At 37.2% G+C, this 18,226-nt stretch overlaps 1 protein-coding gene across 3 annotated transcripts in view; it reads left to right on the top strand.

Moving 5' to 3' along the window:
• The window catches only part of TTC17 (tetratricopeptide repeat domain 17), a 149,007-nt gene that overhangs the window by 20,278 nt on the left and 110,503 nt on the right, over window positions 1-18,226 (top strand). For all 3 annotated transcript variants that reach the window (XM_023215819.1, XM_023215821.2, XM_023215820.3), the window contains exons 2-3: window positions 6,374-6,463; window positions 17,407-17,576. In XM_023215819.1, coding sequence (XP_023071587.1) covers window positions 6,374-6,463; window positions 17,407-17,576 — 260 coding nt within the window. The remainder of the gene's footprint in view (window positions 1-6,373; window positions 6,464-17,406; window positions 17,577-18,226) is intronic.

Genomic DNA, 18,226 nt, shown 5'->3' with positions numbered 1-18,226 from the left:
TGAGCCACCGTGCCCAGCCCTGAAAGAAGCTTTTAACTACAGCTTTGGAAAATATTCCTGCCCAGAGTGAGTATGAATTTATATGGGCAAATTGAAAGAATGATAATTTCATTCATTTGAATATCAGACTATTTCGGGGGTATAGGTCTGGCTCGTAAAAATGTGATACTTTTATGGTAACGTTAAATCTTTTATAGAAGTAGTATTTGAAAATTAAAAGGAATTTTAGAAATAATTTGCTTGCATCTCTTCAGTTTATAGATGAAGAAACAGAAGCCCAGGCAGGGAAGATGATCTGTTTAAATCCACACAGCTAGTCATAGACTGGTCGGATGCATATTTTGTTTCTGTTCTCTGGTAGCTTAGCCACTTTACCTTTTTTTCCAAATAGTCATCAGCGAATGATAATGCTTTAGCAGGTGGAGTTGGTGTATCTAATAAATGTGGCAGAGTATCTAACAGACACTGTCCTCAAACAATCAGCAGTATATTAAATGCCTAACATATACCTGAAAGCAAGTTACATACTGAGGGTAGAAAAAGAAATACATAAAAATGTTTTGTGGGAAAGGACTCCCTATTCAATAAATGGTGCTGGGATGACTGGCTAGCCATATGCAGAAGTATGAAACTATATCCCTACCTTTCACCATATACAGAAATTAACTCAAGATGGATTAAAGACTTAAATGTAAGAAATAAAACTACAAAAATCCTAGCAGAAAACCCAGGAAATGTCATTCTGGACATAGGCCTGGGCAAATAATTTATGACTAAGACCCCAAAAGCAATTGCAACAAACCAGAAATGGACAGCGGGACCTAATTAAACTAAAAAGCTTCTGTACAGCAAAACATCAACAGAGTAAAACTATAGAATGGGAGAAAATATTCTCAAACTGTGCATCCAACAAAGATCTGATATCCAGAATCTGTAAGGAACTTAATTCAACAAGCAAAAAATAACTCCATTAAAAAATGGGCAGATGACATGAACAAGCACTTCTCAAAAGAAGACATACATGCAGCCAACAAATACGAAAAAATGCTCAACATCACTAATCACTAGAGAAGTGCAAATCAAAACCACAATAAGATACCATCTCACACCAGTCAGAATGACTATTATTAAAAAGACCAAAAAAAAAAAAAAAAAAAAAAGATGTTGGCAAGGCTATAGAGAAAATGGAAGGCTTATACACAGTTGATGGGAATGTAAATTAGTTCAGCCCCTGTGGAGATTTCTCAAAGAACTTAAAACAGACTACCATTTGATCCAGCAGTTCCTGTACTGATTATATACCCAAAGAAAAATAAATCTTTCTACCATAAAGACATGTGTACTCCTATGTTCATAACAGTGCTGTTCACAATAACAAAGACATGGAATCAACCTAGGTGTCCATTAACCGTGGACTGAATAAAGAAAATGTGGTATATATACATCATGGAGTACTATGCAGTGGGGAAAAAGAATGAAATTACGTCTTTTGCAATAACATGGATGTAGCTAGAGGCCATTGTCCTAAGCAAATTAATGCATAAACAGAAAAGCAAATACTACATGTTCTTATAAGTCAGAGCTAAATATTGAGTACTCATGGTCATAAAGATGGGAACAGTAGACGCTGGGGACTACTAGAAGGTGAAGAGTTGAAAAACTGTAAGGTATTATGCTCACTACTTAGGTAGTGGGATCATTTATACACCAAACGTCAGTGACACAATTTACCCTTTTAACATACATGTACATGTACCCCCCCAAACCTAAAATAAAAGTTGAAAAAAATAGATACCTATATGTAGCAAAAATTGGTACCTCGATTTTGAATGATTTATATGTATTTAAATTTAAAAACCAGCTGTGATTATGGTCAAAAATGTTTTGGAGAGACAGACATATAGTAATTAAATGTAATAAACGCTATTACAGAAGTGTGTATAAAGTGCTATGGGAACTCAAGGATGTCTTCACAAAAGAAGTGTCATTTGGCCTTCATGTACAGCACAAGGATAGAAGTGCATTCCAGGTAGAGGAAGCAGTATGTGCAAAGGCACAGAGGCTCTTAAAAGAGCCACAGTAGTAATAAGATGACCTAGGCAGAGGGACGTCGGTGAAAATTAGGTAGAAGTTTAGAAATAACACACCAATACTTTCTGTATTGTAAAGTTTTCATTGGACTGTTTGGGCAGATTCTAAGGGCTACAGATACAGTTTGATTTAGGACTCAAATAGTATAACAAGGATTGCTTTTTCTGTTTCTGTTTCTTTGCTTCTTCATCCCCATTCTCAGGCCCCATGTAGATACAAGATGGCTAGTTACCGATAGCTCAAAGTTCTGGATTAGAGTCTCTTTAGGACCAACTGACCTTACTGGAGTAGTATCTTAGAAATAATCACCATGACCAAGGGAAAGGAATTCTCTGACAAGAGCTTCCCATGTAGGGAAGGAAGCAAGTGGGGTGCTTTTGCCACAAGGAGGGACTTACGGATATTGCATAGCAGACACTACAAATATTCACTCAACAGAACCATTTCAGATTTTACATAGAGGCAAAATGTTGGCGGCTTTGGAGATTTTGATTTATGTTTTCCTTCATATTATCTTAATATTTAAATAACTTTAATTCTGAATTAAAATTTTTAAATTATTTTGTCCCTAGTTTCTAACTTAAGGGGAAAACTTTTAAATGAGAATGGCATAATTTAAGATTATATTCATCAGTTTCCAACCACTATTTTTGGAGAAGAGTGAGTTTCCCATGTTGCTTTCTTGTACTCAGATGAATACCATTTAAAAAACAGTAAAAATGTGCAGTGTATATGAAGAATAAGTTGCACATGAGAGCTTGAATTAATGTTACAACAGAAATGTTCAGTTTTCTGCCATAAAGAATAATTAAAAAGTGATTGACTCAAATTTGTTTTTGTAGGACATCAAAAATGTTTATACTCTTAGATTGGTTAAAATGTTCACCTTTAATCTGATTTGGCAGTGAAATAATTACCCTCATATAGTGAGTGATATTTCCATGTTTCCATGTGAACTTACTGAATTCATTGAGATAGGGTTCCAGATTGGAGGTATAGATATTAACAATATCTTGGTTAATTAATACAAAACATGAAAATAATTTGATAGGAGTAAAATATTTACTCATGTTATATATAATTGGATACATGTACAGGTTGAGTATTCCTAATCTGAAAATGCAAAATCCAAAATGCTCCAGTGAACTCAAAAATTATCAGATTTTGGAGCATTTCGGATTTCGGATTTTCAGATAAGGAATATTCAACTTGTACTTATTATAATGTATTAAAAGGAAAATGAAATTGAATTGCCTTATATGGCTTGTCATTTTCTTTATTATAATAAATTGCTACAGTAACAGTCAAATTTTGTTTACTTGGAACTCTTAGAGAGTGAATCATTCTGAATAATGGAATTCCATAGACTCTGATTTCCAGGTAGTTGATCAGGTTTTCCTTGTAGTTTAAATTTTTCTCTAAAATACTTTTCATGATTTCTTCACCTCCTTAAAGTTAAGTGAAAATTATTCTAATTTTTCTTTACAGTTAGGTTATTGTTTGCATCATTTATTGTGCTGTGCAGCAATGGAAGTTTGTAGGATTGTTTATCCTTTGTGAAAAAGCCATAAAGTGCTTTGAGATCTTGTGTGTTCATTATGTCCTTTTTTAACCTACCTCTCTCTAATTCCTGTCTCTTTTTTGCTTCTGGGCTTATTGTGCCTCTTTTCAATGCTAAAGACTTTGAATGGCATATTACCATTCTTTTACAGGTTGTATATAACACAGGAGTACATAGACTCTAAACATCGACTCATAGTGGGCCCGGCTTATAAACATTTATTGGTTGAATGGATGTTGTAACATGGTCATGCATTGCTTAAAAATGGGGATGTGTTCTGAGAAATGTATCAGGTGATTTCAGCCTTGTGCAAACATCACAGAGTATACTTACACACACCTAGATGGTACAGCCTACTACACACCTAGGCTACAAACTTGTACAGCATGTTATGGTACTGTAGGCAGTTGTAACACAATGGTAAGTATTTGTGCATCTAAACATAGAAAAGGCACAGTAAAAATACAGTATTAGGTTGGGTGCCATGGCTCATGCCTATAATCCCAGCACTTTGGGGGCCGAGGCAGGCGAATCGCAAGGTCAGGAGTTCGAGACTAGGCTGGCCAACATGGTGAAACTCCATCTCTACTAAAAAAATACAAAAACTTAGCTGGGCGTAGTGGCGGACGCCTGTAATCCCAGCTGCTCGGGAGGCTAAGGCAGGAGAATCGCTTGAACCAGGGAAGCAGGGGTTGCAGGGAGTCGAGATCACACCACTGCTCTCCAGCCCAGGAGACAGAGTGAGACTCCATCTCAAAAAAAAAAAAAAATTTATGATCTCATGATGTCATGGGACCACCATCACATATGCGGTTTGCCATTGACTGAAATGTTATTTGGCATGTAACTGTATTGACAAAGTTGTCAAACATACTCTGATAACCTTCTAAGGAGGAGAAGTATTTGAGAGGTGAGAAATTCACATTAACATTTTCCAAAGACAGTTATCATACATCTTAAAATTTAAGAACTTGAAAGTACCTCAGAAAACATGTATGTCAGGCTGTAAGTCTTCTGCAGTCAACCTTTATCTGGCAAAGATCTTTGCCATTTTGTGTCACCTCAAAAAGAGAAACACAGCTGTCAGTGAACTCCCTTCCTTCTGCTAATACTTTTATCTTTATGCCTCCTCTGTATCTTTGCTGAACTAAAAGCTTCAAGGAAATGATAAGTACTTCCTCACAATTGAATGTTGACCAGACCCATGCTATTGAAATATTATAAAACTTTGTTACCTAGTAACTTTTTAATCTAAAGCTAAATTATGCTTTAAATAGTTCTTTCAATCTTCATTTATTTCATTTTTTCTTTCTTGCAATTCTTCACATATCAGGTAAACAGACTAGTTAGGCATTTTGTTTTTTGGTTTTGTTTTGTTTTGTTTTTTGTTCTTTTGAGACAGTCTCACTCTGTTGTCCAGGCTGAAGTGCACTGGCGCAATCTCAGCTTACTGCAGCCTCCACCTCCCAGGTTCAAGCGATTCTCCTACCTTAGCCTCCCGAATAGCTGGGACTACAGACCTGCGCCACCATGCTAGCTAATTTTTATATTTTTAATAGAGATGAGGTTTCGCCGTGTTGGCCAGGCTGGTCTCAAACTTTTGAGTCTCAAACTTTCGACCTCAGGTGATCCACCTGCCTTGGCCTCCCAAAGTGCTTGGAATTACAGGCGTGAGCCACCACACTCAGCCTGGGTTAGGCATTTTGGAATGGGACTGTCACACTTCCACAGGTCCTTCCCTCCCCCAATTTTATTTTTCCTAAAAATCTCATTTAAAAATACCTGTAGAGTCATGTACTAAATAGCTATCTCTTGATGTCTGGACAGAGTTGTAAAGTAAGCACCTTCTCCTGCTTCCTTATGTAAAGCTCTTATACTCTGGTCACTGGCAGTAGCTTTAACGTTTTTTCTGTATCCCATTCCTTTGGACAGTGGGTCTCTCTGTCACTTTATTGATTGACTTAGGTTGTTTCTAAGTTTACTTTTGCAGCTACAAATATTGTAGTGAGCATCCTTATGTATATCCTTGCCTATTTATTGAACAATGTCTGTAGGATAGTTTCCTAGACTTTGTTTTGCTCAAAGGTTATGCACTTGTAACATTTTGATATATGTTGTCAAATGACACTCCAAACAATGAGAACACATTTATAAGCCAGCTACCAGTATATGAGTGTTCATTTTTTCTACAGCTTCAACATAATTGTTTGATTTGTTGATCCAGAGAACATGAGCAATAAGTAATAAATCTCAAGGTTGTTTTATATTATCTTTGATTTATGACTTCTACAAATAGCTTTCAAAAAGAGGTGCATTTAATATTTTCCTTTTATCACTTCCAAGCCTATTCAGATATGAAATGTGCTATCAAAACAAGACAATTCATTTTTTTTTGTTACAGGCATGAAATATCATTTAAGGAAGTTACTTTATCAATCATTGCCAAATACTTCTTTACTATTACATCACCTGTCAAGTCAGGATATGTACTTTGAATGCTTTTTCTTCCAAGTTGGAGTTCACAGGACAACTGTTGAACTTGTCATTTCCTTTGCTAACATTTACATGTGATCACTTTGAAATACTCCTTGAGTTTCGCCGAGGAATAACACTGATTACAATGGTGAATGAACAGTAATTTAAAGCATATTAAAGGAGACTTTGTTAATCCAAACAAGCATTAATGAATCTGAGCTTTGTTTGTTTATTGCTTGCTTGCAGGTGGATTCACCAATGAACTTGAAGCATCCTCATGACCTAGTCATATTAATGAGACAAGAAACAACAGTTAACTACCTCAAAGAATTAGAGGTGAGGCAACTGGGCACATGCGATGCAGCTGAAGCTTGCTGCATTTCACAGGAGCCGTTGTGTTCAAAGAAAAGCTAAAGCATATTATTTTTTAAGTCTGATTCTTCTGCCTTTGGCAGGAATATACTACCTGCAATTTTTTAAAAATCATTTTATCAAAGTGATATTTGAGCAATAGTAAGAAAAACAGACTACTCTAGCCTGGGTATGTGCCTGACTCTTAAAACTCATTTATCTTTGAACAGAGTTTCCATATTTTAAAGGTTTTTCATCAAATATGAAAATGATATAATCTCTGAAGATATTCCTAGAATAATTTGGGTAAAATCTGAAAGAAAGAAAGAAACATTTTAATAGCCTAAAAATGTAATTATTGTTTATTCCCAGGTAGTAAAAACTAATGTCTTCCTATTATATCTTCTTATGGTTGACGTGAAAAACATTAATCACCTTGTACCTTGAAAGCTCGAACCTTACTAGTGCTAATAAAATCTGACCTCTTTTTAAAAATAAATTAAACATCAGTTTTTTCTCTAACATGTTTCCATAAATTGATTTTTGCTTAATAGCAAAGAGTATTTGTTATTTGAAAATCTGGGGTTTTTTTCCCTCATGAAATCTTTGCTTAAAAGTTACAGTGTAAATTGAATCTAAATTGTAAAGAAACTATAAGTTGTAGAAACATTAAATCAAATTGCAAAATGAGAAAAAAAAACTTGAGAATAATAAAAGTAGTAAGAGTAGAATCAGAGTATTTCACAACTAGAAGGAATCATAAGATCCTAATTTTAGAGGCAAGGAAACAATTAGACCTAAAGACACTGAATTGTCTGACTTCACAAAGCAAGATATGGCAGAACCAGAAACAAAAACTGTATCTCTTGACTTTAAAAGCTGGCATATCTGGTTTTTTGTTGTTGTTGTTTTTTGAGACGAAGTCTCACTCTTGTCACCCAGGCTGTAGTGCAGTGGCACAATCTTGGCTCACTGCAACCTCCACCTCCCAGGTTCAAGCGATTCTCCTGCCTCAGCCTCCTGAGTAGCTGGAATTACAGGCACCTGCCACCACACCCAGCTAATATTTGTACTTTTAGTAGAGACGAGTTTCGCCATGTTGGCCAGGCTGGTCTCAAACTCCTGACCTCAGGTGATCCACCTGCCTCGGCCTCCCAAAGTGCTGAGATTACAGGCGTGAGTCACTGCACCCAGCCAAAAGCTGGCATACCTGGTAAACTAAGTTGGCTTGTATTTTCTTGTTATGTAAAAGTCCTGAATTTCATTTACATACATTTAGACTAGTGTATTTATCAATATACGTATGTCTACAAATAGTTATAAATATGTACTTTTAAAAAATCTGAATTAAGAGAGAAAAGTAGCACGTGTTAACCAGCTCTGCCTAGGTAGAAGTATATTTAGAGTATATTTAGAGTATTTCTAGAACTTGAATACCTCAACATTGTAAAAATAGTTTCTCACCTTGTACACACTGGTTTTATCACTTGTAAATTTGGAAATGTTGATTTTTGTCAATACTAGGAATTAGACAGTAGGTATCCTTATAGTGCTTCATGCTTGGAAGCATGATCTATTTTTATTTAAACCCAGTGTTCAGAAAGATGCAGTGGTGCAGAAAATCTGTGGGTTTTTTTTTTTCAGGTATATAGGCACATTATATATGTTTATTGCTATTTTGGGAGGCAGTATTATATAAAGAGAAAGAGATTTAAATTAGAGGATATATAGGAAGAAAGTGCCATTTCTTTTTTTTTTTTTTTTTTTTTTTTTTTTTGAGACGGAGTCTTGCTCTGTCACCCAGGCTAGAGTGCAGTGGCCGGATCTCAGCTCACCGCAACCTCTGCCTCCTGGGTTCACGCCATTCTCCTGCCTCAGCCTCCCGAGTGGCTGGGACCACAGGCGCCCACCACCTCGCCCGGCTAATTTTTTGTATTTTTAGTAGAGACGGGGTTTCACCGTGTTAGCCAGGGGGGTCTCGATCTCCTGACCTCGTGATCCGCCCGTCTCGGCCTCCCAAAGTGCTGGGATTACAGGCTTGAGCCACCGCGCCCGGCCCAGAAAGTGCCATTTCTTAAGTCAGTGAAAATGAAATGAAAAATACTGACTCCACCAATTTTTGGTTAAGGTAGTGTAGAAGTTTATACTTAGTAAACTTCTATTTTTGTTTATACTTATACTAAGTATAAACTTCTATTTTTGTTTATACTTATACTATGAAGCTTCTGCTTCATATGCATAGCAATGACAGGTAAAATATAAAAATAGAAACCAAAATAAAATGTGGGCAGGCTTGAAAGTAGTATCAGCATCTCCATAAACCAGAAATGAGGAGAAGCACTAAATTGGGAATGTGGCCAAAGCTACCGACCTGTTGGGCTCCAAGGCCAGGAGCAGGCTATAGTATCTGATATTCAGCACTGTGGGGTTAAGGGAGCTGACAATATTCCATGCAAGATGTAGGAACAGAACGAGGCTTACTGCTTGAAGACTGGGATGAAGCCATTCTGCTCATAGAAAGAGCCTAGCAAAAAACAACAACAACAACAAAAGAAAACATATCAAAAACAGAAAGACTAATGCTGATGACCAAAAAAAGGAACTGAATCATCCAATAGTTCAATAATTACATCTTCAATTTCCTGAATATCATTTTAGGGTAGAATATTTGTGATAGGATCTTGAAACCAAAATTGAAAGATCTGATTCTGAACTTGGTAACTGGATAGAACCTGGAAACAGCCACAAGACTATGAGACCTAGATGATGGTCATGGAGTGATTGGAAAGAAGGGGATGAGACAGAGGGTGTGAAGAAATACTCCAGGGTTTCTGACCTGAGTGATTGCAAGATTGAAGTTGATGTTAGCTGAGATAAAGACTGAAGGAGGTACAAGATTGGGGAGGAGTTTGGCTTTGAAATGTTAACGTTTGAATTGCCTGTCAGGCATTCAAGAATGGACATCACGTGGGCAGTTGGTTCTTCTAGTGCAAACTCAAGGGGAAAGATTCAGGCTGAAGATAGAAAATTGTTAGTCATTGACAGATAGACTTAAAGCCATGAGACTAGATAAAACAGTTTATCTACCAAGTAGTGACAACTATATAAACATCTTAGGTAACAGAAGACAGTGAAGGATAAGGGAATATCATTTCTACTGAAATTTTGTATTCTTTTAAACTATCATTTAAAAATGCGGGCAAAGTAAAGATAATTTCTGACATACAAAGGCAGTGCTAACCACAGACTCTCACTTCAGTTGAAAAAATATTAAGTATGTTTTCTGCAAGAAGAAAAGTAAACCTATTGGAAGTTCATATAATGTATGATAATAAGTTAAAAACATTGATGAAAAAGTTGCTAAATTTACTTATTGTGCTCTCTGAGGTCAAACTAGATAATAATATGCAGTTGGGTTGGAACATATTCAGTGATTAAAGCATGTTAGACTGTTTTGTCATGTTCAAAAGATAAAAATAACTGAATAAATTAAAATGCTATGGGAAAATTTATTGGCAAATATATTAAAAACTTAAGAATGTTGCTTGCTACTTTGTAAGTAGTCTTACCAAAAAATAAACCACAATATAATTTGTTATTCAGTGTAATTGGTTTCCTTTGTCATTCTATCTCTTACATTTAATATATTTAAAAGATTATTCTGAGAAGAGATTTATAGGCTTCATCAGACTGCCAAAGAAGTCCATGACACAAAAAGATTATTACTCTAGATCCTGCTGTCAATATTCAGGAAATACAGAAAATAGAGGAACATGTTCAGTGAACCTTGAGGACCTAGTCAGCAAATTCCCCTAGAATGGCAAACTCTACAGAACAAACAATCCAATTTCCTTTTTTGTTTTCCTTTTTTTTTTTTTGAGACAGGGTCTTGCTCTGTCACATAGGCTGGAGCGCAGTGGCGTGAACACGGCTCACTGCAGCCTCAACTTCCTATTGTCTTCCTCATGCTGTCTTCCTACCTCACCCTCCTGTGTAGCTGGGACCACAGGCGTGCACAATGCCCAGCTATTTTTTTTATTTTTTGTAGAGACAGGGTCTCACTTTGTTGCCTAGGCTGGTTTCAAACTCCTGGGCTCAAGCAGTCCTCCCAACTTAGGCTCCCAAAGTGCTGGGATTATAGGCATGAGCCACCATGTCTGGCCCCAGTTTCTTTAACATGTAAATTACAAGGGAGTGGGGAGAGAAGGTATCCAGTAGATTAAAAGAGATGTAAGAGACAAATCACCCAATTGTAGTGTGTATGGACTATATTGAATTCTGATTCAAACAAACTATATTTTTATTTATTTATTTTTTATTTTTGAGACGGAGTCTCGCTCTGTCGCCCAGGCTACAGTGCAGTGGCACGATCTCGGCTCACTGCAAGCTCCACCTCCCGGTTCACACCATTCTCCTGCCTCAGCCTCCCGAGTAGCTGGGACTACAGGCACCTGCCACCACGCCCAGCTAATTTTTTTATATTTTTAGTAGAGACGGGGTCTCACCATGTTGACCAGGATGGTCTTGAACTCCTGACCTGAGATGATCTGCCTGCCTCGGCCTCCCAAAGTGCTGGGTTTGCAGGTGGCAGCCACCATGCCTGGCCACAAACTATATTTTTAAAAGAGAAGAAACAATTGGGAATTTGAATGCAGACTGGATATTTGATATTAAGGAATTACTATTTTTTACATGTCATCGTGGTGTGGTGGTTTTATTTTTTACAAAAGAGGCTTTTCTTTTCAAAACATACTGAAATATTTACTGATGAAAACCAAAAACAAAAAAAGTAGGGGGCAAGCACTAAAATAATAGACATGCAGGCCGGGTGTGGTGGGCCACACCTGTAATCCTAGCAGTTTGGGAGGCTAAGGCAGGAGGATCACTTGAGACCAGGAATTTAAGACCCTGTCTCTACAAAATAATTTTGAAATTAGCCAGGCATGGTGGCAGGCACCTGGAGTCCTAGCTACTGGGGAGGCTGAGGCAGGAGAATTGCATGAGTCCAGGAGTTTGAGCTTACAGTGAGCTATGATAGTACCACCACACTCCAGCATGAGTGACAGAATGAGACCCTGTCTCCAAAAAAAAAAAAGGTAAAAGAAATCTGTAGTTACCAAACTTACAAATAAAAAAGAGGATATAGGAAGAGAGGAGAGAACGTAGAAAAAGTATCTGCTATACAAATGCTAAGCAAAAGAAAGCTAATATGGATGTATTTATACAAGTTCACAGTTCCTTATTTGAAATCATTGAGGCTATATGTGTTTAAGAATATGGCTTTTTGTTTTGGTTGTTTAATTTTAGAAATGTTAGGCCAGGCACAATGGCACACGCCTGTAATCCCAGCACTCTGGGAGGCTGAGGCGGGCAGATTGCTTGAGCCCTGGAGTTCAAGACCAACCTGGGCAGCATGGAGAAATGCTGTTTCTACCAAAAATAGAAAAATTAGCCAGCATGGTGATGTGCGCCTATAGTCCCAGCTACTTGGGAGGCTGAGGTGGGAGGATCACCTGAGCCCGGGACATGGAGGTTGGAGTGAGCTGAGATTGCACCACACCACTGTACTCCAACAGCCTGGGTCGCATACCAAAACCAGGTCTCAAAAAAAAGAAATGTGATAGGCACAAATATTTTATATTACATTCTACTTCTCTCAGGGCTGTTTCAAAGTCTATAATCAGATACATTAATATTTCTTTAGTGACATGTATGACCACGCGTGTTAAGAGTATAAAGACTGTAAAATGGCTTTCCATCAGGTTTTGTTGCCATGTGAATTTTAATGCAAAAATTTTTTTAAAGCTTTAGGTTTTCAGAATTTTAGATTTACAATGATAAAGAACAGTGGGCCTATCTCAGACAAAGTAAGAGCCTAAAATAATTAATAGATACTACATATTAACAACCTACCACAAAATATAATATCATATACTTGTATGTACCTAACAACTCGGCCTCATGAATGTGAGTATGTTTATATCAAGACAGCAGAAACTGACAGAATTACATGAAAAGTCAGCCAGAGGAAGCAACTTTAGCAGATTTTTATCAGAAACTGGTAAGTCCAACAAAAATAAGATACAGGAAGTAACACCTTTGGATCTCTATATAAATCTATACGTAGATGTATATAGCGAGACATAGAAAAAGATATAGAGGGAGTGAGTATGCCCTAAATTGAACAAAGAGAACATACAGTGTTTTCAATGTAGAATATTTACCAGAATTGACCACTACCAGGATATAAAGGAAGTGATTTACAAAGTTTTGTTATCATGCATAATATGTTCTCTGATCACAGTGAAATTAAGTTAAAAGAAATAAAATACACATGCCCAGGAAAAAGGAGAGAAAACACAAATTTTGAAAATCTTGAAGGCATTCTTAAATCACCCATGGTTTAAAGAGAAAAATCACAAAACTTTAGACTATAGTGAGAACACTTCATTTCAAAAATCCTGAAATGAAGCTTAGATATATTTAGAGATGAATTTATAGAAAAATGCATTTATTAAAATAAATGGCACAGTGATTCACATTTGTAATCCCAGCAACTGGGAGGCTGAAATGGGAAGACTGCTTGAGCCCAGGAGTTTGAGTCCAGACAGGACAGCCGTAGTGAGAGCTTGTCTTTAAAAAACAAAAACAAAAAAAAGACTGAAAAGAAATGAGTTAAATATTCAACACGAGTTAGAAAACATAATAAACCAATTAACTAAAATAATATAAGTATGGAAATAATAACATAAGAAATTAAACAGTCTCAAGAAAACAGTATTGTTTACTTAAAAAATAAAATAGACCAAACTCTAGCAGCAAGACTTATCAGAAAAAAAGAGAAATGACAGAAAAAAAGAAATGTTAGTGATGAAAAAGCAGATATAAGATAAAGATTTTTTAAACTAAAGACATAATTATTAATACTATAAAAACTCTAGATCAATAAATTTGAAAGCTTAGGTATAATGTAAGGTTTTAGAAAATGATGAAATTTAAAAACTGATTGAATAAATGGGTACAGGATAGACTCTTTATAAATGATATTAGGAAACTGTCCATGTGGGAAAAAAATACCTTTCAATGTACAAAAAAAAAATTTCCTATATGGTTTAAAAATCTAAGTATGAAAAGTGAAACTTTTTACTAAAAAAAAAAATTAATAGTCATATATTGCTTAATGACAGGAATATGCTCTGAGAAATGTGTTGTTAGGGGATTTCACCATTGTGGGAACATCATAGAGTGTACTTACACAAACCTAGGTGATATAGCCTACTGTACAGTCACCTATGCTATATTGTATAGACTCCTAGTCTATAGAACTGTATAACATGTATACAGAACTGTATAACATGTTACTGTACTGAATACTGTAGGCAGTTGTAACATAATGGTAAGTATTTGTATACCTAAGCATAAAAAAGGTACAGTAAAAATGTGGTATTGTAATCTAATGAGACCACCACTGGGGTCTGTTGTTAACCAAAAACATCTTTATGTGGTACTTGACTGTAATTGATTGATGTAATTACGATCTCAGGTTTGGGAAGGATTTCTTAAATAGAACAGTACAAACCATTAAGAAAACAGTTGATAAAGTTGCCCACCTTATAATTAAAAGTTTTTCCTCAAATGATAAAAGATAAGCTACAAACTAAAAGCCGATACTTGCCATGCATATAACTCATAGAGGATGAGTTTATAGAATTACTTTTTCCATAAATTTCTACAGATTAATTTCTTATTGATTGATTGATTGATTGTGAGACAGGGTCTCATTCTTGCCCCAGCTGGAATCTTGTTAGGATGATCGTTGCTCACTGTAACCTCATTGCCTGGGCTCAAGCAGTCCTCCTACCTCAGCTTCTCCAGTAGCTAGGACTACAGGCGAGCATCACCACTACGCTTAGCTAACTTTTTATTTGTTTCGTAGAGATGGGGTCTCGCACTATTGCCTGGCTGGTTTCAAACTCCTGAACTCAAGTGATCCTCTAGCCTTGGACTCCCAAAATGCTAAGATTATAGGCACAAGCCACCACACCATTCCTACACATCAGTTTTTTAAAAAAGAAAACCTATTGGGGAAAAAAATGAGCAAACTTGAACAGCTAATTCACAAAATATCTCATAAACATATGAAAATATGTTCAATCTTATTAAATATTATTCTGTTAGTTGATATAGTCCATATTTTATAGTGTATTCATCAACTTGTGCATTGGCAACAAATAGCCGCAGAACCTCAGTGCTGTTCTCATGAAGGAAAGTGAAGGCTCAAGGAAGAACAACCAAATAATATAAGCCTGGTTAAAGTTTCTACTGAGAAGTGATATACACCATATACACTCACATTCCATTGGCCAAAGCAAGTCATGTGGTCATGCCTTGAAGTCAATAGGGCAGGATAGCATATCTCCATGAAAAGTGTGGAGGGAATAATTGGAAACAGATCATAGGCATAGGCTCTGTCCCCATTAATAACCCCAAAATCTTAATGGCATAAAACAATAAGGCCATACTAAATGATCATTTGGGGCTCTGTTGGGGATCTGTACCATGTCACTGTGATCCATAAGCCAGGACCTAGGCCGACAGAGCAGCCACTGTCTGTAATATTGGCATTCTTGCCAGGCGCGGTGGCTCAAGCCTGTAATCCCAGCACTTTGGGAGGCCGAGACGGGCGGATCACGAGGTCAGGAGATCGAGACCATCCTGGCTAACACAGTGAAACCCCATCTCTACTAAAAATACAAAAAAAAAACTAGCCGGGCGAGGTGGCCAGTGCCTGTAGTCCCAGCTACTGGGGAGGCTGAGGCAGGAGAATGGCGTAAACCCGGGAGGCGGAGCTTGCAGTGAGCTGAGATCCGGCCACTGCACTCCAGTCCAGGCGACAGAGCGAGACTCCGCCTCAAAAAAAAAAAAATATATATATATATTGGCATTCTTAGTAGCTGAGGGAGAAAGAAAGAACATGGTGAAGCATACACTAACTCATAAAAGCTTTCCTGTAAAGGGTTACATGGGACTTATATTACATTGGCCAAAGCAAGTCATATTGCCCAAGCCTGAGTCGGGCAAAACAGTGATGTATCACCTTGTAAGGAGCAGCAGGATTTTAGTGAATAGTAATACAGTCTATCACAATAACATAGTCTACTGCCATAATAAATATAACAATAATGTTTCATACCTATTAGATTGGCATAAGTTAAAAAGTATGACAAAACCAAACATTGGTAAGATTCTGGGGATATAGGTGTTATGATCTACTGGGAGAATTCTAAGTTATAACCACTGTGAAAAGCAGATTGACACGTCTGTATAAAACTGAAAATGTGCATCCATATGACCCCATATTTCTGCCCTTGCTAGAATTTTTCACATGTGTACAAGGAGACATAAGAATATTGTAGCATTTTTAATTGCAAAGAAAGTTTTTTTTTAAAGAAGCAACATAAATGTTTACAGGAAAATGGATAAATACATATTTATACATCCATCTAATTGAAAAATTTAGAGCTATTCTGACTAATGTAGATAAATATCAAAAACATACATACTTTTTTTTTAAGTTGTAGATACATTAAGTATGATACCATTTATGTAAAATTTTAAAACTTGCAAAGCAATGCTGTATGTTGATTTGGGATGTATATATAATGAAAGTAATATTTTAGGAGAGTATGGGTAACATAGTATTTTATAAAAATATATGTGGAAATGACACATAAACTCAGATTAATTATAAGAAGTTAGAGATTTAGACAACATTAAAGAATACATTGAATTCCCTCCCTTTTTTTTTTTTCTTTAAAAAAAATCTAAGCTGGGCGTGGTGTCTCATGCTAGTAGACCCAACACTTTGGGAGGCCAGGGTAGGAAGATTGCTTGAGCCCAGGAGTTTGAGACCAGCCTGGGCAACATAGTGAGACCCTATTTCTATAAAAAGTAGAAAAGTTGGCCAGGCATGGCCTGGGATGCCTGTAATCCCAGTACTTTGTGAGGCCAAGGCAAGTGGATTACTTGCACTCAGGAGTTTGAGACCAGCCTGGGCAACATGGCAAAACACCATCTGTACAAAAAAAAAAAAAATTAGCCAGGCATGGTGGTGTGCATCTATAGTCCCAGCTATTTGGGGGGCTGAGGCAGGAGGATCCCCTGAGCCCTGGAGTTTGAGGTTGCAGTGAGCTATGATCGCACTACTGCACTCAGCCTGAATGACAAAGTGAGACCCTGTCTCAAAAAAAAAGAAAAAAAATTGGCATCGTGGCACATGCCTGTAGTCCTAGCTACTTGGGAGCTTGGGAGGCTGAGGTGAGAGAATCGCTTGAGCCCAGGAGGTCAAGGCTGCAGTGAGCTGTGATCGCACCACTGCAGCACTCCAACCTGGGTGACGGCAAGACACTGTCTCAAAAAAAAAAAAAGTGGGGTGGGGGAAGATAAAATATTGGCATATGATAGATATGGGTATTGAAAATATGGATATTTGTGTTATTTGTCTGTACATTTGAAAAAATAGATATTTTATGAGTGACAGGAATTAACTGGAATACCCAGATACCAATAGCAGCATGCTCTATATCTTGAAGGATTGAAACAACCTGACAGGTTTGTTTTCATTGCAGAGCCATTCTGTGCCAGGAAAGTTAAGTTAGTAGATGTGCTTCATGGGTAGTCAGAAATCATATTATGAAGGCACGTGTGTGCCACTATGATACATGTCGTGTTCTGTTACTTTCTGTATGTGGACATCTTTTTTTAGAAGCTTGTGTGTGTTGACTAAGTTAACTAAGGGCATTTTCAGAATTCTTGTCTTCCTGCATAGAGGATTCTGACTTCTTCAGCTCAAATTCCCCTTTCTCTTCAATGGTAGTTAGAGTAAAATATTAGAAGAATCCATTCTGTTCTTACTTTCTTCTCAACAGAAACAATTAGTTGCTCAAAAAATTCACATAGAAGAGAATGAGGACAGAGACACAGGACTGGAACAGAGACATAATAAAGAAGACCCAGATTGCATCAAAGCCAAGGTGCCCTTAGGGGACCTGGATCTATATGATGGCACATACATAACTTTGGAGAGCAAAGACATCAGGTAAAGAAGTTCTTTTTCCAAAAATAAAATTGCTTTTTCAAACATTCTTTTCTCAAATTAGTAAGAAATTATTTCTGTAATAAGAGTAAGCTTCAATCACAGATGAGTTTTAGAATCTGAAAGTTCAAAATACATACTACATGTAAAATTCTTATAAATTAATTTAAAATATTTAACACCACAGTAGAAAATGGAACAACTTGGCTGGGCGTGGTACCTCACACCTGTAATCCCAGTACTTTGTGAGGCCAAGGCGGGAGGATTGCCAACAGCCAGGAGTTTGAGACCAGGCTGGGCAATATAGCGAGACCCTGTCTCTACCAAAAAAAATGTAAAAATTAGCCAGGCAAGGTGGTGTGCACTTGTAATTGTAGCTACTCAGGAGGCTAAACTGAGAGGATCACTTGACCCAAGAATTCAAGGTTACAGTGAGCTATGATGGTGCCACTCTACCGAAGCCCAGACTCTAGGCTGGGTGACAGAGTGAGACCCTGTCTCTTAAAAAAAAAAGAGGCCGGGCACGGTGGCTCAAGCCTGTAATCCCAGCACTTTGGGAGGCCGAGACGGGCGGATCACGAGGTCAGGAGATCGAGACCATCCTGGCTAACACGGTGAAACCCCGTCTCTACTAAAAATACAAAAAATTGGCC

Source organism: Piliocolobus tephrosceles, chromosome 13 (assembly GCF_002776525.5).
Source record: "Piliocolobus tephrosceles isolate RC106 chromosome 13, ASM277652v3, whole genome shotgun sequence".
NCBI classification, from domain to species: domain Eukaryota; kingdom Metazoa; phylum Chordata; class Mammalia; order Primates; family Cercopithecidae; genus Piliocolobus; species Piliocolobus tephrosceles.
This window is presented reverse-complemented; position numbering and strand designations above follow the sequence as displayed.